General features: G+C 36.8%; 1 protein-coding gene and 1 long non-coding RNA gene across 2 annotated transcripts in view; one reads left to right on the top strand and one right to left on the bottom strand.

Moving 5' to 3' along the window:
• TMEM132C (transmembrane protein 132C) overlaps nt 1–27,629 on the top strand; it is a 540,167-nt gene that overhangs the window by 377,456 nt on the left and 135,082 nt on the right. The window contains exon 4 of the mRNA XM_074205334.1: nt 26,339–26,522. Within this exon, the coding sequence (XP_074061435.1) occupies nt 26,339–26,522 (184 nt within the window). The remainder of the gene's footprint in view (nt 1–26,338; nt 26,523–27,629) is intronic.
• LOC141501417 (uncharacterized) overlaps nt 1–27,629 on the bottom strand; it is a 150,506-nt gene that overhangs the window by 66,629 nt on the left and 56,248 nt on the right. The gene's annotated exons all lie outside the window — the stretch shown is intronic.

The raw sequence follows: 27,629 nt of genomic DNA, 5'->3' as shown, positions 1-27,629 counted from the left end.
CAACAAGCTACCTGTGATTTCGACCTTTCTTGCCAAAGTTCAAGTCTTCTTTTTCTCTCTTTTACCCATCAAGCCCCTGTTGTTATGTCTCTCCATCTCAGCAGGTTGGAGGACATTATCTGCACCACTTCCGTGGCTCCTCACTTCCTGCAGTCCCCAGTAGCTCCCAAGTAGCTTTCTTGGAGACTGTGTCTTTTTTCGAACTCTCAGATCTTACTGAAATCCTTTTCCTGCCTCAAAGATGATGATAGTCCAAATATCTCAAGGCTAAAAAGGAATGTTCAGTCACCTGAACTCCCATAATGTCAGTTTTCAACTGCTACACAAACAAAAACCAAAAACAATTCCTGATCTCAAAGAGCTAAAGATACATCCTCCCCAACACACTCTTTGGTTCAGTGACACTGGCCTTCTGGCTACTCCACAAGCAAGATACTCTACTTTGTAATTTTGGGCATCCTCTCTGGCCATCCCCTCTGCCTGGAACTCCCTTTCTCAACCACTCCAACTACTGGCTTCATTTAAGTCTCAACTAAAACCCCCCTCTTCTACAAGAAGACTTTCCTAACACCTCTTGATTCTAGTGTCTTCCCTCTGTAATCACTTCTTATTTAACCTGTATATATAGCTTGCTTTGTGTAGATTTGCTTGCATATTGTATTCCCCTTTGGATTGGAAGCCACTTGAGGGGCTTTTACCTTTTACCTCCTTAAAAAAACCCCATAGTTTTCTACATTCATTTTTGTTAAGTTTTCTCCCTAGCACCTTTCCCTCCCTCAACTCTAGGACAGTAAGTAATCTGATAAAGGTTATACATATACCACTGTGTTACATATCTTAGTCACAACTTGAAAGAAGAATCAGAATGGGGGGGGTACAATGAAAAGGAGAACGCAAAAAGCAAATTTAAACAAGTAAAAATACTATAGTTTGATTTGCATTCATATTCTGGATGGGGATGGCATTTTCCATCTAAGATCTTTTAGAATTGTCTATGATTGCTATATTGCTGAGAGCAACTGCTTCTCTATTAATGGATCATCATACATTGTTGTTGTTAAGGTTTTCAATATTCCGGTTCTGTTCATTTCACTTCATATAAGTCTTTCAAGGTTTTCTGAAATCTGCCTGTTTATAATTTTTATAGAACAATAATATTTTATTACATTCATATACCACAACTGGTTCAGTCATTCCTCAACTGATGGATATTCCCCCAATTTCCAGTTCTTTATTTCTACAAAAAGAGCTGCTGTAAATACTTGTCACCATCCCTGTACTTTTGTACATGTGGATATTTTTCCCCTTTTTACAGAGTTAATAGTCGTACCAGTGTATCAAATTTTATTGCCCTTTGGTCATAGTTCCAAATTGCTCTTCAGCCTAGTTGAATCAGTTCACAACTCCATCCACACTGTGTTAGTACCCCAGTTCTCCCACGGCCCCTCCAACATTTATCATTTTCCTTTTCTGGCATATTAGCCAAACTGATAAGTACGAGGTGGTTCCTCTGAGTTGTTCTGATTTTCATTTTTCTAATTAACATTTTGCCTCTTTTTGTATCCCCAGCATTATGCCAGACACATAATAGGCATTTAATAAGTGTTTTTTAAAAATGAATGAAGACTAGATGGAAAGACTGAACCCTGCATGAGAAAGTTATAATTCTCATCATTAAAAATAAGACCTTTTACAGGAATGGGCATTTATACAATAGCAACTGCATTTCAGATACTGTGCTATGATCATTTTATAAATACCATTTTATTTAATCTCACAATAATTATATAAAGCAGGTATCATTATCTTCCCCATATTAGAGATCAAGGAAACTGATGAAAACAGAGGCTGAATAACTTGCCCAGAGTTATATAGTTAGATTTGAAATCTGGCCTTCCCAACCCTTTTCTATACATTTTGCTAGCAACCATTGAAAGCAAGGATGGTGTCAAAACTTGAAATCCAAACTGGGGATGCAGTTCTTTTTTAAAAAACACATTTATTAGTCTTTAAAGAGCTTATATTCTAAATGGGGGATTATACAAAGTTACATAAAAGCATGAAATACTTTTAGTAATATATTGAGATGTTTCTAACCAAGATAAGCCAGTACAATGGATTGTCTCAACACAAACACCTGAAACTAAATGAGTTCAAGTGGTCAAAAGAAATGAAATATTTTGATATTTTGCCAGTGATGTTGAATCTTAAATCAAATCAATGGGGATAAAAATGTCAAGTTGTATGCTTAGAATAAAAAATTCAGCTTCACCACTTTTAGGTGGAAGAGTGTATCTAGACATCCTTATAACTGAGGGGGAGTGGGGCACAGAAAGCTAGCAGTTTTAAGAGCCTGCAAGGTTAATATGAGTCAATAGTATCATGTGGAGGCCAAAATTATAGTTAAGGGGCTCATAATGTTCAAAACTATGGCGATGATAGACCCATTTTATTGGACCCATTAATTATTTATTTATTTACTTATTTGTTTCTAAAGCACATTTAATAATCTAGAGAGTATTCAGAGGATAGAACCTAGATATAGTATCACAAGACTATAATATGACTATAATAATATTATAAAACTCTAGTATCCTATAATAATTGATTGAAGAACCTTAGGTGGTTTTAACTTGGAAAAGGAACCTATTTCCAAGAATTTGAAATGATTTCATTTGGAAAAGGGAATAAACTCATACTGTTTGATCTCAGAGGGAAGAGCTAGGAAAAATGAGAAGTAGCAAAGTGTCGATTTAGGGTTGATGCAAAGAAAAATTTCCTCAGGATGAAATCCTTCTAAAAGACGACTGATGTATGAAATCCTTTCTCTCAATAAGGCAATTGGGTTGTTTGGCTTTTCCCAGTTGCAAGAAGGAACTCAAGGATCAGGAGTGAGAGAAACTGAGTAGATAGAGGGAAGACCAGGAATGTTGATCCCCAGGGAGAAGAAAGAGGACTGGGATGTAGGCTTATAGCAAACATAGGACCCTGCTACACACAAGCTGAATGTAAGCATGAGTAATTGAGGTCTCACCTAGGTCACTGACCTGCTTAAGAAGCGACCTGATTGAACATCATTTTGTGGCATCCCTCCTGATACTGTTTTGGAGAGCTGTAAATTTATTCTTTCTCCCCTTCTTTCTTCATTGTAACATCAGAACCTGTCAAACTGTTAGGAATATCTCTATCCTCAATCTCTCTGTCTAGGTTTCTGTCTCTCTTTTTGTTCTGTTCTCTCTTGCTCACTCTGTCTCTCTTCTCTCATTCTTTCTGTCTCTCTCTCTCTCTCTCTCTCTTTCTGTCTCTCTCTCTTCCTCTCTCTCTCTCTCTCCCTTCCTCCCATAAAAGAGGGGTTTCTTTTGCATCAATTATAGTGATATCCCCCTCAATGGATATCTTCAAGCAAAATTTATATGATCATTTGAATATATATATATATATATAAATACATAAATATGTGTGTTTGTGTGTATATAAAAAAGAAGCATTTTCATGAAGGTGGGCTGGATACTACTGGATTCCCATTCAACTCTGATATTCTGGGGTTTTTTGATCACTTGGAAAAACTGGAACTCTATGAATATTTTTGAGTGGCTATTCTTGCAACATGAGTGTAGATATTGATCCAGCAAAAATATAAATGGGCATCTCTTTTGTTGCTATTTTAGAGCTAATGATTCTATTCTTGTTCTTTCAGATGAAATGAGGTTTTCCCTGTGTTTTCCACTGTTACACATTCTTCTAGAAGATTATAACCCACTTTGACAGTACAAACTGTTTTGGTTTTTCTCTTTCTAGTTATAAGACATATCCCAGTGCCTGTCATATGCTTTGATAATTCAATGACTCGCTCATCAAGAGGAACACACCTTTTAATAAGCAGATCCTATGACCCATTCACTCTTTATCCTGTATGGTTCTTGCCCATGCCGTTCCATAAGTCTAATAAACATTTTTTTAATGAAATTTAAGACAATCATTGACTTCAAGAAACACTATGGCATAATGGTTATAAGATAGGGTTTAGAGTCAGGAAGACCTGGGTTCAAGGTCTTCTTCCTGACAAATATTGTGGCCTTCCTGTAGCCACATACCATTATTATTTTTATGTAGCAACATACTATTAAATAGTATACTATTGCTATACCAAATATATAATAAATATTGCTATGCTATACAAAAATATACTAATATATATAAGAGATATTGCTATACTAAATACTAAATAACATACTATTGCTATTTGCAACAGTAGAGGGAATTTTCACTCTAGGAATTCCCCAGAGATGTGAAATCAATGCCTGGACAAAAACAGAACAAAAAAAACCTGTTCCCTCAACTAAACTATTCTTTATTTATATGGGAAATTTCACTCCTAATGAGATTTTTTTTTCTGTACAAGAACACTATCATACCCTCATGAAATTGATGTAAGTATGAAATAGAAAATGAAACCCCAGCATAAAGCAAGATGCTGTTGCTTTTCATGAAATTCCCCATATATAAAGCAAACTCGAGGCATCAAATAATGCTAAATTGTAAAAAAAAAAGATGCCCAAGGCAGAAAACATCCTGTGTTTAGGATTCTACTTGATTTTTTTCCTGCTTCTTTCCATCTTCACATTATCTTCACAACCAACTATACTGGAAGTCATTGAAACTATTCACTGGCACCTGTAAATTCTGTTCCCCAGCTATTATTTCAGCAACAACTCACTCTGATACAGGTAAAGTAAATGCAGTGGAGGACCCCACAGCCTGAAGAGTTTATGGCTAGCTTTGTAAAGATACTGTGGGTAGCAATTTATTGCTCCTGTTATTTTAAAATGGTAGTAAATGGTCAAAGAGTGAAGTGCTCCTGAATTGGCTGCCACAAGATTAAATTACTTTTCTTCCTAACCCACTTCAAGAGTGACGTTCATGGCTTCTTCATTCTATAAGGGGAAAGTGTTGGGGAAGCAGCAAGTGGAAGAGTGTACTTTAGTGTTCATGGATCAGAGGCAGCCTCACTCAGAAGGAGTTATTTTTTTTGTTGATGGTCAAACATGGCACTAGAAGGTATTGGTCAAAAGTAGAAGCTGGAGTGGTCTGGGAGTAGAGGGAAATTAATGCCAGAAGAAATGAGGCAATCATTAAGTCTCGTACTCTACTATCCTCAGACATTCATCAAATGCTGACAATTGCTAGGCAATTGTGGGGAAGGAGAAAGAAGAGGATGAAAAAAAAAGGAAAAGAAAGAAAAGTATTAGAAGGAATAAACAAAGGAAAGGGAGCAGGAGAAGTCCTGTACTCAATGAGCTTATCTTCTATATAGGTTATATACTATAGACCCACAAGTAATTTGAAGCAGCACCAAGGAAAGCTATTTCCTATAGGATCACAGATTTAGAGCTGGAAGGACCTTGCAGGTTCTTAACTCTAAATTTATCATTTTATAAATGAAAATACTGAAGAACCTACAGTGGGAATTGCACCTAGTTTCTATGGATTCTGGATAGCTAGATGGGACAGTGGATAGAGTTCAGTGCCTGGAGTCAGGAAGCTACCTTTTCCTGAGTTCAAAACTGACCTCAGATACTTACAAGCTGTGTGACCTTGGGTGTCCACTTAACTTTTCCTCAGTTTCCTAATCTATAAAATTAGCTGGTGAACCATTTCAGTATCTTTGCCATGACAACCCCAAATGGGATTACAAAGAGTCAGATACAACAGAACAAAAACAACAACTTATAGTCTAATGCTCTACCCACCATAAATTTTTAGTGTTTTGATTATAATTTATCATAAAGAAATCATAAATTGCCACTTAGATGATTTTGTTTTCATTTTAATTCATCGGAAAGTAATTAAGTACCTTACTCTGTGTTAGACATTATACTTACTGCTGGTGCCACAAATATTAAAAATATTTATATAGTCTCTATACACAAGGAGCTTAGGAATGAATAGTTTAAGTGTAGTGAGTGGAAATTGGAGCATTTTTCAAAGCTCAATGAATTATCGAAACAAAAGCTATTAATATTGTAATGTTCTAAAATGGGGATACATCACATTCTGTGACTCTATGACACATGAGCATCTAAATATGATTCAAGGCAGAGTATGTTGAGAGGACAAAATAGAAAAACCAATCTGAGTGCTTCAGTAATATGGGAGGAGGAGAATGCTTTGGGTAGTGGGGGAAGAGAATCAGAGAAGGTTTCCTGGAAGAAATGGCACATGAGTTGAATCTTGGAGGAAGAAGAGTACCCAGAGATAGAGAGGAATATGAAGGACATCCCTGGACTGGAAGACACCATATGAGGAAACACCATAAATGCAAAATTACTTATGGAACTGAGCAAGTTAGTGTCCTGTATATAGTCCTGGGTTTCCACTGATACTTTTGCGAAAGTTCATTTTCTTGACCTTAGAATTAATTCTTTCTCTCTACAATTTCTGATCTTTGTCCTCAGGGGCTAAGCAGTTTTGATTGTGTACATTTGTGTACCTATAAATTAATGTATAAGTTTGATATTTGCATGTATATTTGAATAAATGGTTTAGGAAAAACTGATGGTGTACCATACACAGGTTTTACACAAGTTATATTGGAATGAAAGTGCAGTCTTTTTACTTATTATGGCATTATGTTCCCATAGTGAAGGTGTTATATCCACACCTATAGAGTGAATTACCAAACCCAACTTGCAAATCATAATAGTACATATTCATGTCACACTCTAATATTTGTGAAGTGATTGATATACCTCATTTGATCCTCATAGCAACTCTATGTGTTAGGCGCTATTGTTATCTTCATTTTTATAGGCGACGAAACTGAAATAGAGGATAAGTGACTTGTCCAAGGTCTCACAGTCAGCAAGTGTCTGAGGATAGATTTGAATTCACATCTACCTCACTCCAGCCTCAGCACTCTATCCACTGTGCCACCCGATTGCCTCATAAAGGTCTATTGAGGCTCAGCTTGAAGGTCTTCAGTGGGAGAAGAGGGAGAACTCAGCATGGCTTGAGGCTGCCCTTTCCTATGTTAGTAGCTTGATCTAGTGAATAGAGATGTGTATCTGAGTTCAGTCCTGCTTCAGATACATACCAGTTATGTGACCCAAAGAAAATCACCGAACTTCTCAGTTTTCTTTAAGTCTGTACATTTCAGAGAAAGTATAAGTCTGGATTGATGGAAGCATCTTCCTCATTCAGAAGTTTCCCTTATACCAATGAAATCATGTTTCATATATATAAAATAATATATATATATATATATATATATATATATATATATATATATATATATATATATAAAGAGAGAGAGAGAGAGAGAGAGAGAGAGAGAGAGAGAGAGAGAATATGCTCCTGTCTAGCCAAACTGTAGAAGGACATTGCAGGTTCCTGCGTCCTTTTTTTATGGAAGCTGCTTGAGAATAGGACCTGATTTCTCTTAATTTTTTATTTAAATCTTTGTACTTCCAGTGTGGAGAATGAAAACTCATACAAAATAAGTCCCAATCTATTAAGGGGTCAAATGCCTTTATGTAATTTCAGAACTATGGACAGATCACTGTAGCCACTTATCCCCATTGGGGGGGAAATCAAAAGGACCTACTACTCTTATGGTGGAGAGATTTCAGTAGCTTCATCTTCCTACCAAAGAACAGCAATAACTTATATTATCCTGTGATTCTGTTCATTGTCCCTCTGGAAGCTTCCTGAAGGAAAAAGAGTGAGACTGTGTGTGCTTACTTCCGACCCTCCAAATCTCTTGAACATGGTCAAAAATGAACATTCTCAAGTGGTCCTGAATCTGAAAAATATTTCTATGACAACAAACCGTGATGGACTCAACAATTAGATATCAAGTGGGATTGTAGTCACCAAAGTATATATGTCCCAAAATATTACTTGTATTTTGTGAGCAAGAGAGACATAGAAGACAAAGTCAAAGGAAGAGTGAGTGTTGAAGGAGGAGACTGAAATAGAGAAGAAGAAGAAAAGAAGGAAGAGGAAGAGATAGAAAAACCACAATTAACAAACCTCACATTTGCAGTTTCTAATGGTCTTTGTTTGTGGATTCTTCTTTGACAAGTCCAAGGACACACATTTCTAACCTGTCCCTCTAGCCTTTGGTCCTAATCTGGCTCCATAAATCCTTATCCTGGAACATTTTATGGAATATAGATCTCAGGATGGAATGAACCTTTAAAATCATAAAGCCCTATCCACTTATTTCCTCAATTGAGGAAGCTGAGACCCAGAGGGGTTAAATCACTAGCTTAAGGTCACAGAGGTAGAGATAAGATGAGAACCCATGTCCCAAAGTATTTATTTCCTATCTTTCTCTGAACCTCAGTTTCCCCATTTGTTAAAATAAAAAGTTTCAATAGGATGAGTTCTAAAGTTCCCATCCTGGTGTAAAGATATGACTTTCATGAAAGAAATTAGACTAGATGATTTTGTGGTTTCTTCCGTCTCTAACTGTCTTTGAACATGCAGCTGGTAGAAAATTTTCAAGGCAGGAGCACAGTCAGGGTTAGGAAAAAAGTTGGTTACTCCCATCATTCCTGTACCTGGAGCTGTAGCTTCACAAAATTTTGTGAGTCATGCAAAGGACAAAGTAAGATAAATCCTGCAAGGAGTGAAAGGAAATTAAGTTCTCTGAAGACAAATTCGAGATGGATCCATTGGAGAAGCCCTAAACAAAAAGTGGTACATAAGTTTAACATGTCATTGAAAATGATAAATATGTGGAAAATGACCTTTGCATGTAATTGGAAGAAAAAAATCAAATTTTAAAAAAAGAAAATGATAAATATGTAGGGTACATGAAAACATGAAAAGATTTCTATGTACCGATACAGAGTAAAGTCAGCATAACTAGAAATGTGTTGCAAATAGAAAAATTAAAAACAACAGCAATGAAAGCTTAAGTCAAAATGGAATATTGCAAATATATGATAACCAAGTGAGAAGGAAAGAAACAACCATTTATTATCTACCATGTTCCAGGCACCATGCTAAGCATTTTACAAAGATTTCCTTATTTGATCTTCACAGCAAACCCCAGAAATTAATACTGTTATCTCCATTTACAAATAAGGAAACCAAAGCAGATGGAGATCATATGACTTGACCAGGGTCGTATAGCTGCTAAGTATCTGTGACTGGGTTTGAATTCAAGTCTTCCTGTCTCTAGACTTGATGGCATTTTTATTATCCCAATTTTACAGATGAGGAAACTAAGGCAGATAACAGTTAAGTGACTTGACTGGGATTATATCACTGGAACATTTCTGTGACCAAGTTTCAATTCAAATCCTCCTGACTCCAAACCCAGTACTCTATTCACTGTACTACCCTGGGGCTTCTAAAGAAGGGGCAAGAAAAAACATCTCCATCCTTTCTTTGCAGTACTTTTATTCTCTTATTTTTTATTGTAGGATATAAAGATCTGGGTTAGGGGAAGGAAGGATATATTTGGAAATGGAACTGTAGTAAAATAAAAAGATAGCATTTTTTAAATACACACACACACACACACACACACAGACACTGAGAGATTTAGAATTCTGTGAGATTTCCATAGTTTATAGTGCCAGCACCTTAAGGATGTCTGTTCAGTAGAGTGCTTATAACCAAATTTTCCCATTCACAACGATCTATAGAGCATAACTTGCATGAATGAGAAGGTGTCACATATATTTAAATGGAAAAAAAACCTTGTGAATTATAAATCCATAGATCAAAATACTGCTTATTTAGTCTAGCAGCCTTCAAAAGAGTCCCAGCTTCCCTACTTTTATGGTCATAAAATTTCTTTTGAATGTCAAGAGCTAAGAAGGGTCTCTGGATAAAAGCCAGTTGGCCTGTACTCTGCTATAACTACAGAGCAGCAGGAACCCAGACTTGCTGCCTTTTCATCTAAGGTGAAGAGAATAGATGCCGAATCCACAATAAAAATTTCCATTACCACCGAACTTTGTAAAGCAGCTGTTAAATTAATTTTGGCTAAGTTGCTAATGACTGATAACTCCCTTTTAGCAAGGAACACAACCTTCCCATCAGGTAATAACAATAATAATGGAACTGCAAACTTTGGCAAGTAGAAAAGACCTCTATTGTGGAACCTCCTGGCAAAGCTTGGCTCATACCACATAGGGAACCCATTGAGCCATTTTGCAGTAATGGAAAGACAGACCATACCTTGACTTCTACATAGTGATGACGTTTTGTTCCTTTTTTTAAAAAAATGAAGAACAACCAGCCAACCAACGTGAAAAGCACCCAAATGGGAGTCAAGAGAACTAGGTTGGAACTCAAATTGATGCATCATTTTAGCTAATCCCATCCTGCCTCTGGGCTTCAGTTTCTTCATTTATAAAGTGAGAAAGTTGAATTAGATCAAAGGTTCTTGATTTTTTTATATCTTGTACCCCTTGAGCAGTATGGTGAAGTATATTGATCCCCCCCTAAGGACCATGCTCTTAAATGCATAAAAGAAAATACATAGAATATGCATAAAGAAAACCAATTATGTTGAAATAATTATCAAAATAGTCTTTGTAGAAACAAATTCAATGATCTCAAGTTTAGAACCATTGGTCTGAATGACCCTCCAATGCAAATAATAAAACACAACTGTTAATCCCTCATTCATGCTAAAATGGAGTTATCAATCATTAACAACTTAGCCAGAATTTCATACATGAGGAAACTGGAGTTTGGGGAGTTTAATCTTCTTTCATATGGTAACCAACTAACAACTATTTAAAGCAGGATTTGAAATAGGTCTCCTGACTCCAGAGAAAATCCTCTATTATAATTGTATTATTATTTGCTATATTTTAATAATTTATTATATGTATTATAATTTCATTTTTTATAAATAAGCTATAATCTTATTTTTTAACTAGAATGGTGATTTTATTAGTACAGGAAATTCTTACAATTATTGCCAATGTCAGAAATTCTGCAACTTCTTAGAGAGTTACCTCAGGAAATTCAGGTGAGGAACCTCTGACCCACAGGCTGTTTTGGTCTGACATTGCCAAGGCAACCTTGGGCAGGACTCTCAATTCAATAAACCTAGTAACTTTCAGGGGCAAATTAATTAAATGTTTGACCAAATATAGCCTGTGAATAATTTTATAAATATTCAAATTGCTTTTGGCAGGAAAAAAATAGTTCCCCACCACTGAGTGACTTGCCCAACCCCAAAACCTAAAGCCAAGTCTTCCTAATGTTAAGGATAGCTCTCCCCCAGGCCATATTTCCTCTAATGCTACATCTCATCTTTTAATATGCTATAATTCTCTACCTCCTTCTTGATCCAACCAGCCCTGTCTTACAGAGATCAGTGTTTTAATAAACATTTTCTGGTTGACCAACAGTCAGTAATTAACTTGGGTCATTATTAGAATGCAGAACCTCCCCTGTCCCCCAAAATCGTAAACAAAAATGTGCCTGAGGGCAGCAATAGGGAACCACAGCCAGTCACCAGACAAGAGCACCATGGATCTGGCAGCAGGATAACAACCAAGGCTGCAGCTCAAACCTGAGCAAAGCAAAAGGCAGCTGCAGCCCATTCCTTTTGAAACACGCTTTCAGCATATGGAAGGCTAGGAGATAAAAACTATTTTTCAGTCACGGATGATGTTTTCCAGCTCCGGTGTGTACATGATATTATTCATTTCCCTGAAGTCTCCAGTCCAGGGAGTTCACATAAACTCAGTTTACTCTCAGATTAAATTGCAGCCGTTAAACTGATTTCTCAAAGGATACGGTTCATTTCAGAATCTTTACTCTCTATCCCGGCAGCTTCTAAGACACCTAAAAACTGCTTTTCCCTCCCTAAATTGGAGGTCCCTCTGGATTGCTTCCACCAGACAGTTATGGCAACTATGCCTTTTGATATGAAAAATTCACTACCACCCCCCTTCCTCCCTCTCTCCCTGCTGCAGCTGCTCCCAAAAAGCCAATCAAGATTATGGTTGCATCAGTTATGACTGTGAGAGCCTTGGAGAAAAGTAGTTCTTTTTAATTTTTTTTCTTTGATACAGTGGGTCAGAATGGTCATTGTGGCTCATAGAAAAGCATCTTTCCCAAGAGAACATGATAGGAAAATATTGGTTTGAGCCTTTTTTTTTTATTTTTCCTTCTGTTTCATTCTGGCCCTGATATCTGACTCTCTCTCAGTATCAGGTTTGATGGCTCACCAGGGAGATATTTGTTTATGGCATGTGACTGTGTTCAGGGCCAGGATTACCTCAGTGTTAAAACAGGAGGAATCATTTAAGAGTTGAAAACCTTGATGTTGCTCCCTGGCAACCCAGAATAGAGCAGGAAACCCTACCAGTGTGGAGCTTCTTCTTGGCCTTCCTCTGCCAGGGAGCTGCCCCCGTTGTGGGATCCAAATGTGAGCTCTAAGTCAAACACGGGCAACCTGACCCTATCCCTATAGTAGTGACAGCTCATACCAGTGTAACACTTAACAGTTACAGAACACCAGATTTACTAGGTCCCTAGATTAGACTTATTTGTTAGCTTTATTTTTATTTATCATTATTATTAGTAGTAGTATCTTTATTAACATTACTGTTATTTATTCCCAGTTTTGAAGATCAATAAAACATCTAAAGAGATTAACACAGCGCCTTCCGCATCGGAAGCTCTAATGAATGGTTTTTGTTTTACTCTGTCATTTTTGTTGTATTACTATTGGTTGTTGCTATTGTTACTTTTTTAGGGTCCTTATGAGGATCAAATGAGATAATAATTGTAAGAATTATAAATAATTATAATAATGAGTTATAAACAAAAAAATCCAATATGACTATTATTTCCTTGATAAAGAAATTCCTTTCCAAGTGATGACGGTCCTACCTAACCCAGCTAAGTCTGCCCTCCTGAAGAGTTTCTGTCCACTCCTCCTCATATTATCATACAGAAGGTACACTCAATATTCTGAAGACTCATTTTTCTTTTGGGGGGGCTTTTGCTAGGCAATGGAGTTAAGTGACTTTCTGAAGGTCACATAGCTAGGTAATTATTAAGTGTCTGAGGACAGATTAAGCGTCTGAGGCTGAATTTGAACTCAGGTACTACTGACCTGAGTGCCACCTAACTTCCCCTCTTTCATTTGTTCTGACATCACCCTTGTATCATGGGAGCACTTACCCCTCATCTCTCAAACTTGTTTCATGTGACTAACCAGCCCATCTTTCCCTTCTATCATAAATTTCCTTAATGACTTCTATTTTACTCTTTTCATGTGATGATGTGCTTTGTAAAGAGGAAAAAGGAAAAGAAAACTTCAGAAAGTGTTGTAAGAATTGTCCCCATTTTATAAATGAGAAAACTGAAGTAGAGAGAAGTGAACTAGTTTACCCCCAAATCATGATTACTACTACTAATAATAAGTTCATATTTTTGCAAGGCAATGGGGTTAAGTGATTTACCCAAGTTCACACAACTAGGTAATTATTAAGTGTCTGAGTCTGGATTTGAACTCAGGTCCTCCTGACTCCAGGCGGGTGCTCTATCCACTGTGCCACCTAGCTGCCCCAGTAGTTCACATTTTTGTAGCATTTACTATTTCCAAGCACTAGACACTTTATAATTACTGTTTCATTTAATCCTCATAATGACCTGGAAGGTGATGATGATGATAATAATATGGATAATAATTTATATGGAACTTACTATGTGGTAGGCACTATTAATTGCTTTACAATTTTGATTATCTTCATAACAACTGTGGCAAGGAATAATAATAATGAATATAAAACAAATAAATACAAATAAAATAAATGAAGCTAACAAATAGAGAGCAATAAATGAATGTGTGGATAGAAGGATGGATGCATAAATAAAGGAGTGAATAAATAAATGACAAATTGACTTAGTAAATAAGAGCACTGGACCTGAATTCAGGAAGACCTGAGTTTGGATCTGGCTTCAGACATTCTCTACATGTGTGATCCTGGGCAAGTCACTTAACCTCTGTCTTAATCCACTGGAAAAGAAAATGGTAGGTGGCTAGGTGGTGCAGGGGTGGCTAGGTGACATAGTGGATAGAGCACTGGCCCTGGAGTCAGGAGGACCTGAGTTCAAATCCAGCCTCAGACACTTAATAATTACCTAGCTGTGTGGCCTTGAGCAAGCCACTTAACCCCATTTGCCTTGCAAAAAAAAAATCTAAAAAAAAAAAGAAAATGGCAAACGACTTTACCTAGAAAAGCCCAAAAGAGTCAAATACAGTTGAATAATAGCAGCAAGTTTGCATAGCAATTTCTTATGCACTAGGCGCCATTCAAAGCATTTCCCAGGTATCGTTTCTCATAACAACCCTGGAAGGTGATGATGAAGGTGTTGATGATGGTGATGGTAGTAATGATAGTAATGATGGTGATGATGATGGTGGTGATGATAGTGATAGCAATGAACATTTTTATAATGCTTATTATGTGCCAAGCACTGTGCTAAGTACTTTAAATTATTCTCAATTGATCCTCATAACCCCTCTGCAATTGGTGCTATTATTGCCCCCATTTCACAGATAAGAAAACTGAGCCAAATAGAAGTGAAGTGATTTGTCCAGGGACACATAATGAATATCTCAGTAAATCTGAGACCATATTGACCTCAGATCTGCCTGATGCCAAAACTAGCATTCCATCCACTGTGCCATCTAGTTATCAAATAGTTTGTAGAAAGCAAGCATTATTTAGCACCATGTATCAAGCATGATACTAGGTTCTAGAGAACAAAGACATATGAAATGGGAAACACAGAGGGAAGATGTATTTACAATTGAGAATGTGAACCCAAGTTTATACCCACCTGCTTGGAACACCACCCAAGTCTAATTCTGCCTCTAATAACATGTGCTGAGATAAAATTCTATTCACGGTCTTTTGTTGTTTTCATTGTTACTTTGCCCAAATCATGCTTCATCTACATGAAATCATGATAACATTTGTCCTTTGCCCTCAAAAAAGACCATGACATCAGGGAGGTGATGCCATGACATGGATGTGAAATGATTTGAGGGAAGTAGGATAGTTCTTTACTAAGTCTCCTCCAGAGATATCAATAACTAAATGAAACAAAGGTATGATGATTCCATCACCAGCGGCTTGTGTTAACTAAGACAGAGAGGTGACCCCATGCAGAGAGGTCTTTGACAAAGGGTACTCACTCACTCATTCACTCACTGCACCCTTTAGATATTTTAGAACCTAGCCTCATCAGTGTTGCCCAGAGCTCCTAAATTAATCAATTATAAACACGAACTCTACATTAAACTGTTGCATATTTCATTCATCTTCTTCATTATGCCATTAGCAGGGTTCAGTAGGCATATAATTTAATAGCAAGTTTTGGAAATGATCCAGTTTCCATCTTCTATGACATTTGGAACATGCAAAGATCTTTTTATTGTTTTAAATTTTATTTTTTTTATTCTATCCTTAGCAAACAATGACTGAAATTAGTACCCATTTGCATGGTAGAGCAGAATAAAAGAATTGTACATGAAACTATGAATTTCTATTATGTGCAACTCAATTTTCAAAGTTCCGATGGCAGAATTCTACATGTATCTCATCTGGATTATCTCATTCTTGTGGTTCCCTAAGTGCTGTCTTTGGAAAGGATACAGTCTTTCTTGACAGACTAAGAACTTCAAAAGAGGAGGATAAATTTTCCCTCCTGATCTGACTTATGAAAGGAGATACAGGTGGGTGAATTTCCAGGGATCTGGACTCCTGAAGAGTCCTTTCTTAGACTTTAAGACTTGAAAAATCTGGTTTGAAAAGATTCTAAAAAATGGTGATAAGGAAAGATTTCTCTCTCTCTCTCTCTCTCTCTCTCTCTCTCTCTCTCTCTCTCTCTCTCTCTCTCTCTCTCTCTCTCTCTCTCTCCCCTCTCCTCTCTTTATCTCTGAATCTTTCTGTCTCTGCCTCTGAGTCTATTAACATCTCTTTGTCTCTCTATCTGTCCTCTGAATCTTTCCATCTCTGTCTCTGTCTGTCTTGTCTATCTACCATCATCCAAAAGCAAGATAATTGAGTTCTACGGGGAGGAGAGAGTCATAGAAGTTATCCTCTTTGCCTTCAAGGACATTTCAGTCCTAATAGACCTCCCTTATGAACAGGAGTCTTAGAAAACAGTAGCTTCCTAGGGAATTCATGGAAGCAGCTACATCTTAGCTCTCAGGTAACAACTTCCCAACAATTAGTGATGCTCCTCAAGGGATAGGATTACCTGATGTTTCTAGTGCCTAGGATAAGTGTATAAGAGCTTCAGGTATTCTTTATAACAATTCTCCAAAGTAGATTACAATACAGAAGGAACCTGAGTCTTAGACATCTGAAGTGAAATTGGTAGTTTTATTGACTTTCAAATGAATGAGACATGTCTATTCATCCTCCAGATTGGTGAGAGGAAGATTCTGTCTTGAATGAGTTTCTGGCAAAGAGAATTAGAATAAAGTAGATTAGGCTACCTTGGAAGGAAGTGGGATCTGCCTCACTAGTGTTCTCCAGACAAAGTTTGATGCTTATTTGTCAGAGATGCCAGAGAATAGGATTTTTAACATTGCCCTTATCCTGCACTCCCCTGGGCAGTTTGTTGAAACTTAAGGATTTCTTCAAAGAATATAGTTTTAAATACATAAAATATGTAGAGTTACAAAGAATGCTCATTGGACTTTTTTTTAGTTTTCAAAATAGTTTCAAAAGCAAGTTCACCAATGCCAGAGGAAGAATTGCTGATATGGAGAGCATTTTTATTCAGGGACAGGTTAGACCATGTTAGATTCCTCAGATTTACAGTTGAGAGATTCTGTATTTCTCAGATTTGTTAATACATTAGGAAGAAGAGGAAGAAGAGGAAGAAGAAGAAGGAGAAGAAGAAGAAGAAGAAGAAGAAGAAGAAAAAGAAGAAGGAGGAGGAGGAGGAGAAGGAGGAGGAGGAGGAGGAGGAGGAGGAGGAGGAGGAGGAGGAGGAGGAGGAGGAGGAGGAGGAGGAGGAGGAGGAGGAGGAGGAGGAATAATGATGACAGTGTCAGTGATGATGATAATGAAACCCAAAAAGGCAACATAGCAGAGTGGAAAGAGAGCTGTCCTCAAATCCAGCAAGACCTTGGTTCTTACTGGCTATCTGACTGAGCAAATACCTACATTTCTTGGTATTCTAGACAATTCTGTAATGCTAAAAGTTGCAGAGAAGATGCTGATCAATATTGGTGAAGGGAGTTTCCTCACCTTGGGATTCTCTATACAGATAAAATCATAAGTCCAGTTCATATTCCCTTAAGATAATAATAATAGCAATTACCATGCATTTGTTTAGTACTTTAAAACTTCCAAAACTACTTACAGAGATTATCTCATTTGATCCTTCAAATAACATGTGCAGTAGGTGCTATTATTATTCTCATTTTACAAATGAGTAAACTAGATTAAGAAGTTAAATGACTTGACTGGAGTCACACAGTTTTGGAAATGCTCTGGAATGACTAGAAGGGTGGTAGTCATGCATGTTGCAGAAGGGAGACATCCTTCAACTAGGAGAGTGTATGAAATGACCTTTGGGATCCCTTCCTTATTATGCAGCTATCATTCTGTGATCTCCTATCTCAAGATGCTAGAGCATGGCAGAGAGATGTGTATTTTCTTTTCTAATTATCATTTGTACTTCTCTACCACAGTGACCTTTCTTATATCTCATGTAAAAGCTTATAGACAATAAAGACTATTAAAGTCTCAGGTTTCATAAGTATAAATATTCCTCTCGTGGTAACAAGTAACCACTATTTCCAATTATTTTCAGGACTTTAGCAAACTTCTCACCCTTTCCCTTACTCCAGAGACCTTGAAAATCCCCTCTTTCTATGTATCCATAGTCCCAACACATACCATCCCACTAACTATGCAACAGAGTAAAGGAAGGTTTTGTGTTCTCTGTACAAAATGGAGTTTTATACTCCCCTGGTTCCTATGCTAGTGCCAGGACGACTGCAAAATGATATACCAGTCTGTTCACTCTTCATTAAGGGATTGTTCTAATCAATAGAAAGTGTTTGTTATCTAAATTGGCAAAGGGGGCACTCGGTTTCCTTCTCATTACTCTATTATTTTGGGGATACTGGAAAACTGCTGCTACTGTTTGATTCATTGACAGCACTGTTTATTTTATCTCAGCAAGATCATTCACACTAATCAGAGTAAGAGGCATTATCATTAACCAAAGAGATTATTTCTGACCCAGTTCAGCTTGATTCTCATTTTTTTCAGGTAAAGGTGACAAATAGAAAGCTAGGTTGCAGTTCCCTATCAAAAGTCCCCTTTGGAGCTCACTTGAGTTAGACCAATATTTTATAGGTTCAAGATTAAGATCATATTTGTAAAGTTCTGGGCACGTAGTAGGCACTTAATAAATGCTTGTGCCTTTCTTTACCCCTCCTAGAAGTGGGAGATAGAGTCCCAGGATACATATTCATTCTTCTAATAATACCATCTCGAAATTTATTTAGTTCCCCCCAAAATGGCAATTGTCAGTAGAGTAAATAAGCCAATATACTTTTTTTCTTTTCTTCTTTTCTTTCTTTTTTTTTATTTTTTGATGACTCAGTCTTCCTATCTCACCCAGTCAGAAGTTCAGAAGCCATTCGAGGGTCTGTCTCACCCAATTGAAGCTTTGATGTGTCAACACTCCATTTCCAACCTGAGCTGCTTCCCCTACCTAGGTTTATCCCTCCATTTTACAGAAGGCTCATTGTATGGGTTTCAGACTTAGGAAGGACTTAGGAAGGAAGAAATAATTAGGAAGAATTTTAGAGGAGAGAACATTAATACCTTCATGGAGTTGGTGACATTTGAGATGAGCCTTGAAATTTGAATTTAGTCCAATTGTAGTTTAGAACTCCTGAGCTCAAGCAATCCATCAATCCCAACCTCTCTAGAAGTATTACATAAGCACTCCACCCAACCAACAAATATGCATTTTGTAGGGATAAGGAGTGGACCTGTGGATTTCTGAGTGAAGAAAAACCCTCTACTAGAACTTATAAAAATGTTCTCTGAAAAAGTTTTGCCTTAACCTAGTGAGTTGGCTAGAATTGGTTATCAAAGACATTCATCCAGGCAACTTGCCCAATGCAGAAATTTCCTATTAATTAAAAATATTTTATTATATTTACATAATATTTTACATTTTATAAAATATTAATTCTTTTGGTGCAGGATTATGCTATGTTGAAAAAATGTTTTATTTATTATTTAGTATTTTAGGTTTCTTTATAGGGCAGCTAAGAAGAATCTAATTTAAATTGCAACTCTTGGGGCGGCTAGGTGGTGCAGTGGATAGAGCACCGGCCCTGGAGTCAGGAGGACCTGAGTTCAAATTCGGCCTCAGACACTTAATAATCACCTAGCTGTGTGGCCTTGGGCAAGCTCCTTAACCCCATTTGCCTTGCAAAAACCTAACAAAAAAAAATTGCAACTCTTATGATCCCTTAGGAAATTCATACTTAGGCCAAAATTTGGTCCAAAATATTTAGCACTAGGACAAAAGACAAAAAAAAATCGGCACCAAAAGAGTTAATAAATGCTTTTTTAACTCTTGTCTGTATGTATAGAAAGTAGAATTTTTTTTTGTTTTTATTTATAAAATTAAATTTTCCCCTCTGTCCTTTCATGCTTGGAGCTGCTAACAGCTGGGAAAGATGTTCTGAATGCCAATAACTTGAACTATGTTCAAAATGAACTAGTTCATAAAGAAACACAAAATTGGGAAATATTTAATATAATAAAAAAATAAAATAAGACATAGATAATGCCAGTTTATGGTTTTCTAAGTCAACATGTTTTTTAGTTACTATTTGAATTTGATGCCAGTGATCTGGAATGCTGAAGGGATAAGCATGCCCAGGATCACAAAGATAAAGGATTTACTTATAAAGGGTGTTAAAGGAAGTGAGGGTATAGTCCTTCATTTAAAATAAGCGCTTCGAGATCTTATTTTCTAGTTATTAAATTTCAACAGCTATTCAACAAAAAGAATTAAGTGCCTACTATGTACCAAAGCTTAGGATGATACAAAAGACAAAAACAACATAGTCTTTACCCTTAAGGAGCTGACATTTTAGGTGGGGTAGGAGTGGAGGAGGAATACAATATGCAAACAAAGAAATAATTAGGAGGGATTTTAAAGGAGAGAACATTAATACCTTCATGGATTTGGTGACATTTGAGATGAGCCTTGAAACAAGTGAGGATAGACGGAAGGAAGGAAGACATTCTAGCTGTGGCAGACAATTTTTGAGAGGACACAAAAATGGGAGAAGTCCTGTTCACTTTGGGGAATATCTAATCAACTTACAAACTGATGATAATAAAGTGCACAGAGTTCGAGGCTTGGAGCTGGAAAGACATTTATTTTTCTGAATTCAAATCTACCCTCAGAATCTTACTAGATGTGTGACCATATGTGCTTCAGTTTCCTCACCTGTAAAACGAGCTGGAGGAGGAAATGGCAAACCACTCCAGTCTCTTTGCCAAAAAAAACCCAAATGGGGTCATGGAAAGTCAGACACAACTGAAACAAGTGAATAAAATCTGAAAATAACAGCACCCATTTCATAGAGTGGTAGGGAGAAACTAATGAGACGCCTTAAAATATTCTATTAATGTTGCCTCTTAGAGTGGATTCTTGACCAGATAATCACCATCAGTTTAAATAAGATGGTCTCGAAAGCTTTTCCATTTCTTAAGATTCGGAATTCCTCCTATCTCACATACAGTCTACCTCTGGAAAGTTTTCACAACATCTTGTAAATACTATTCATGGCTTCAAATGAGATAGCCTTGTAGGACTAAAAGGTTTGAGTAAATTTTATATCCAGTGGTCAAAACCTCATTATGACTGCTTGGGAAAATATATTTGCCTTTGAGTGAGAGACAACTCTTTAAAAAAAAAGCCAATTTTGGAAATTTATGAGTTACTGTGATAAATCCAAATTATTGATTTAACAAGTGGTGTTTCTTGGGCTCACTGCATAGTCATTTAAGTGCTAAAATACAGCCATTACTCAGGACTATAAGTGTGATGGTCTGTAGTTTGTGTGGGTGCAGCAATTGGCTACTGGTAGACAGGGCTTCTGCAAAGATTTCTGTTTGCTTCTCAATCTTCAGGGATCTCTGCCCAGAAGATGTCTCGATCTACCTCTCATGGCCTCCTTTCTGATTAACAACCAATGATATGTAGCAGAATTTCTAGTATCTCTTGACATCAGACTATAACCTTCTAAAGCTGGAATTTATGTTTCTACGTGGACTTGTTTCAGCTCAAAGCAGGTAGCTCCAGGATCCCATATATCAACCAGCAAATTCTTCCAGCAATGACTTTCTAGCTACTATTTCCTCCAGAAGAATCTTCTGTTTGGCTTCTAAAGTCTTTCACAACTTGGTCCTTTCTTACCTTTCTAGTCTTCTTATACTTCACTCCCCTCTACACACTCTATGATTAAGATACCCTGGGGGCAGTTAGATGGCACAATGGACAGATCACCAGTTCTGAAATCAAGAGACCTGGATACAAATCTGGTCTCAGACATTTGCTATCTGTGTGACCATGGGCAAGTCACTTAGCCCTGTTGGCCTCAATTGCCTCTTTTATATTATAAAGAAGGAAATGGCAAAATCAAATATCTCTGCCAAGAAAATCCCAAATGGTGTCATGCTGTTAACTAAATAATAATAACAAGCCCATTTACTATTCTTTTCTCTCAATACTATTTTATTTTTTCCCAATTACTTGTAGAGATGGTTTTCAACATTCATTTTTATATTTTTGGTTTTTGGGCTTTTGCTTTTGTTTTTGCAAGGCAATGGGGTTAAGTGAATTGCCCAAGATCACACAGCTAGGTAATTATTATGTGTCTGAAATCAGATTTGAACTCAGGTCTTCCTGATTCCAGGGCTGGTGCTCTATCTACTGCACCATGTAGCTGCCCCGAGATTCATTTTTGCAATACTTTCTCCTTACCCCCCCTTTCACTCTAACCTCCCCAAGACAAGTAATTTGATATAGATATGCATGGATAATCATTACTATTCTTTTTTAAATGATGGTGATTATAATGTTGGTGATGTTGATTTTGATGATGATGATTATAGTGATGATGGTGATGATAAGCACCTACCTTCAGTGCTTGATTCAGAAAATCAATTGAGATATATGTAAAACTTTTAGCCCTCTTCCTAGAGTCCACATTAGGCTTTCTAAAAATGCTTGTCTGTTTCTTCCATGATAAGAATTTAATATTTATAAAATGTTTTACAAATAATACCTCATTTGATCCTCACAGCAACTGTGAGAGTTAGGCACCATTATCTTCTTCACTTTACAGATGAGGAACTGGAGACAAAGTTAAACGACTTACCTAGGGTCACAGAGCTGATATGTAGCTGAAGCTAAATTTTAACTCAGGACTTCATGGTTCCAATTTGAATGCCCTATCTATTAAACTACCTTCATCTCTAGACTCTATGCCTTTGACCTGACTACCTCCATGCTTGAAACGTTCTCCCTTTTCACCTCTGTGTCAAAGCATTTAGCTCCAGGATCCCATATATCAACCAGCAAATTCTTCTAGCAATGACTTTCAGGCTCCTATTTCCTCCAGGATCTTCCTCCAGAAGAATCTTCTGTTTGGCTTCTAAAGTCTTTCACAACTTCCACAACACATCTCAAGATTGAGCCCAAATTTCACTTGCTACAGGTTTTTTGCAGTGTCCCCCAGAAGCTATCTCCTTCCCTTCTGAGCTTCACTTCTATTTCTTCTAGCTCTCTTGTATGGATCAAGTTGTTTTCACATTCATCTCTCTCATTAGAATATGAGCACCTTGAGAACAGGGACTGGAATTGCCTTTCTTCATATCCCCAGTAATTACCCTGGTGCCTAACAAATAGAAGGCACTTAATAAATGTTTGTTGACTAATTGTTTGCTTGCCTGAAAGCAATACAAGGAATATATTAATTTATTCAGGTTGCATCTGCTCAGTCCCTACTATATACCAGTTCCTGTGCTAGGTACTGGGAACAGAAGAACAAAAACAAAATAGTCCTGTTCTCAAGAAACTTAAATTCTGCTGCTAGAGGCACAGTAAATACAAAGATAAGTAAATAGAAAATATATGCAAAGTAAATTCCACATAATTTCATAAACAGAAAACTAGAAGCTAGAGAGATCAGGATAGGTATAACATAATAGATAGTATTTAAGTGCAACCAGACCATTTTTAGGTAAATATCATAAACCTTTGGATATTGTAGACCGGTACTTGGTACCAAAGTCCCAAAAACCTCGTTCCTCCTTGCAAAGGGAGAGTGACATGGCTAAGGTTCTCAAGACCCTTTGATATGCAATTTATAAGAGGAAGATGGATTAAAATTCCATTTTGAATATTTAGGAATTGAATGAAAAAGGGGAAAAGTCTCTTCACTTGAAGGAGGAAGACGGGTTCAAATTCCATTTTTGATATTTAGGAATTGAGTGAAAAGGGGGAAAGTCCCTTTGCTATTTCAAGATTCAAGTTTTCTCAATTCTGAAATGTTGGAGGAGTACCAAAAAGCCTTCTGATCCCTTTTTATGATAGATCTGGGCAGCTAGAAGGCATAGTGGAAAAAAGCATTGGACTTGGAATAAGGAAGATAGTTTCATGAGTTCAGACACATGCTGTGGGACTCTGGGCAAGTCATTTCACTCTGTTTGCCTCAATTTCTTCCTCTGTCAAATGAGTTAGAGAAGGAAATGGCAAACCACTCTAGTATCTCTGCCAAGAAAACCCTAAATGGAATAATGAAGAGTTGGACATAACTGAAACTACGGAACAATGGTAGATATATGAGCCTATCATCTTTAGAATATTTTCCAACAAGAATGTAAGATCCATAAAACAAGAGATCAGCCTTCTATCTTTCTTGTATCTTATGTTCTTTGGAATCATTCTAGGCACATCTCTTCAAATTCAAAAGCTTTAGGTTTTAAACAGTATGGCTACTCTTTCCATCATTGCAGATCACAATCCTTAATAAATTGTTTTATAATGATTGATCAAAACTATTAAGAAGTAAAATAAAATTCACCATCAGGTGGTCAACCTTCTGATTATGAGCCTCTATGAACTTAACAAAGCTAACCTCTGTTGAGAGTCCATTAAAAAGTCTCGATTCAATCTATCTTGTTGGCCATTGCTCGCTTGTTCTACTGTGGCATGGCTCACAAGAACCCATGGGCCAGAGGAAAACCCCCAAGTAGAAAATAAAATTTGAACCTCTTTCTTTTCAGAGAAACAGGAATGATATGTATGGAGTTTTGTATAAACTTTTGAGTTTGATATATATGTTGACTTTATCAAACTGGTTTTTTTTGGTAATTCTTTATTCCAAGAGATAACTGCCAGGGATATTTTGAAACTAAATCAACCTAGCTCTCAAAAGCTCTTAAAATGGTATCAGGATTTGATTTATTATTTTGATGATTGTCTGGATTGAAAAAAGTAATGGAAAAAGTGTTAATAATTCATACTAAACTAAAAAATGTATTCTGTGGACTTCTTTTTAGGAGAACCATTTGCTAGTCAAGACTCCCTGTATGGGGGAGGAGAGAGAATATTTGAACAATTAAAGTGATATAAAAACAAAAATATCCATAAAAACTTAAATTAAAAGGACCTATTACTTCTCTGCCATGCATTTAAATACTTCAGAGCAAAGTGCCATATTTAGGACTCAGCAAATGTGTATTGACTTGATTGTCTTAATCATGTTGAAAATAATTTTAGTGATGCCTTTATTTTTGGATTGCTTCCTTTTCCAATATATATATTGTTATCCCTCCTTCCCCCCACCAGAGAGCATCCCTTATAACAAAGAATAAAAAAGAGAAAGAAGGAGGGAAAAACCAATTCAGCAAAGCTAACCAATACATCAACCAGATTTGACATTTCATACTCTCCTCCACACCCATATTCTCCTACCTTTGCAAAAAAGCAAGGCAATATATGAGATCAGGAGAGAGACTAATAATGGATATTGAGACCTCGAAGTCATCTGCATGGAAATGATAATTGAGCAAGTGGGAGCTGATGAGATCATGTAATAAGAGTGAGCAGAGAGAAAAGAGTATATAGAACAAAGCCTTGGGGGACATTGACATTTAGTGGGCATAATAATGGATAGAAATCAGGCCAAAGAAGTTGAGGAGGAGGATCCAGGTAGAAGGGAAAAACAGTAATAATATTAACAACAACAGTCATGCACATAGAATATGCTAAGGTTCACAAAGAATTTTACCAACCAAACAATAGCAGAGAAACCCAAAAATGGGTGGGTGGGGACAGGGAGAGAGAGAGAGAGAGAGAGAGAGAGAGAGAGAGAGAAATTGAAGGAGAGTGTGATTAATAGTGTCAAAAGCTACTAAGAGTTCAAAAAAGGATGAAGCCTGAGAAAAGATCAGTAAATTAAACAATGAAGAAATCATTGGTAACACATTTTATTTAGCCTTTCCCCAGTAGATGAGATCTACTTCCCCCTCCCCACTCTTTGCCACTTCAGAAAGGTGAGCTTGTATAAATATTTTAGTATATACCGGACTTGTCTTTATATCTTTTATCTCTTGCTTGATCTGGGGAATGTCACAATCTCTTCCCCTTGATGTGAAGATTAAATGAGATAATATTTGTAAAGTGCTTTACAAACATTATAATGCTGAAATTATAATGCTATATAAATGCTAGCTCTTAGTACTATTATCACTAGTCAATTAATACTTGCTAGTTATAATTATTATTATTATAAGTCATGAAATAATACTTATTATTAAGCAGATAATAATTATTAGCTATTATCATTAACCAATTAATTCTAATCTGCCAAGGTTCTAACTCCATTCTTTTTCCTTTCTCAAATGCATTCTAAATTTAGTAAACAGCAAAATAAAGGCTTTGCTGTACACAATGATCAATCACGAAACCTCAGTTCTTACAATTTTTTTAACATGTGCCTATTAACTTGGACAAATAAAAAAGGTTGTCATATTTACTTCTTTAATACCATTTATTTTTTTTTAATTTCTATTTTAACTTTTGTCATTTTGCTTCTATTTTCCAAATGAAAGATGGGGAAAACCCTGGCAGGAGCCCCAGAATGACTTACTGGTTCTGTGAAATTGCTTAAGAAAGATCAGGTCTTGTTCTAATGTGAGTAGAAAGGGAAGGGTCCCAATGCTTTGTAGACTATCCATCTGATTCCATTTTTTTTCCACTTTAATTTCAGAAGCAGCAGTTTATTTAGTGAGGTTGTACAGATGAACTTTGAAATTGCCAGTTTCAGCAGCCTCTCAGGGACCCAGCCCATCACCTGGCAAGTAGAATATCCCCGAAAGGGGACTACAGACATTGCTGTCTCTGAAATATTCATCAGTCAGAAGGACCTCGTGGGAATCGTTCCCTTGGCCATGGTAAGACTTTTATTTAAATGAATTTTATTCTTGTCAACTGCCCTCTTTATTTGACCGCTCCCTTTTTCCTGACCCTGTGCCTCAGTATGATCTGTGTTCCTTTTGGATACTTCCTATACAAATGATCACCCGCCTTGTTCCACTCCAGAAGCTTCTGCTTCTGTCATCAGTGAGTGAAATAGCTTTTGACCATCCATTTGACCTTCTTCAAGGATTCTCATACAACTTTGTGGAATCTGTTTGCTCATTCATGTAGCATGGGATCAAAGTCAAGAATTATGTTACCACTGGCTCTTACCCCCTGTGTTGTATTCTGTTGTGTATATCTCATGTGGGTACCATGTAATACTATAAATTAAAGGAGATATATGGAAATGGCATCTCAAAACCCTTATCGTTACTATTTTTATTATCACTATCCATTGGTATCTTCACTGCCTCCTAAACTGTAAATTCCTCATGATCAGAGATCATATCAAAGTCAGATATTCTATCTCCCCCCGTACTAACTAGCACAATGCTTTTTTGTTCTTTCCCCCCCACTTTTGTTTAGTATTTTATTTTTCTCCAGTGGCATGTAAAATCAATTTTCAACATTTGGTTTTAAAATGGAGTTCCTGTTTCTATCCTTCCCTCCCCATTCCTCTCACTGAGAAGGCAAGCAACTGGATATGGATTGTATGTATGCAGTCATGTAGTAAAAGAAAACTTAGACCTATATAAAAACCCCAAGAAATCTTAATTCAAACTCTTATTCAAACCCCATCAATTCTTTCTCTGGGTTTAGATAGCATTTTTATTTAGGTTTTTGCAAGGCAATGGGGTTAAGTGACTTGCCCAAGGCCACACAGCTAGGCAATTCTTAAGTGTCTGAGGCCGGATTTGAACTCAGGTCCTCCCGACTCCAGCGCCGGTGCTCTATCCACTGCGCCACCTAGCTGCCCTGATGGCATTTTTTCACGATAAGTTTTTCATAGTCGTCTTGCATCATTGTATTGCTGAGAATAACTAAGTCATTCGTAGTTAGTTGATCATCTTACAATATTAGCAGCGTTTTCTTAGACCATTGGCACTTAATACATGCTCTTTTCATCATATTATGCCATG

This window comes from Macrotis lagotis, chromosome X, assembly GCF_037893015.1.
Source record: "Macrotis lagotis isolate mMagLag1 chromosome X, bilby.v1.9.chrom.fasta, whole genome shotgun sequence".
In the NCBI taxonomy this organism is placed as follows: domain Eukaryota; kingdom Metazoa; phylum Chordata; class Mammalia; order Peramelemorphia; family Peramelidae; genus Macrotis; species Macrotis lagotis.
This window is presented reverse-complemented; position numbering and strand designations above follow the sequence as displayed.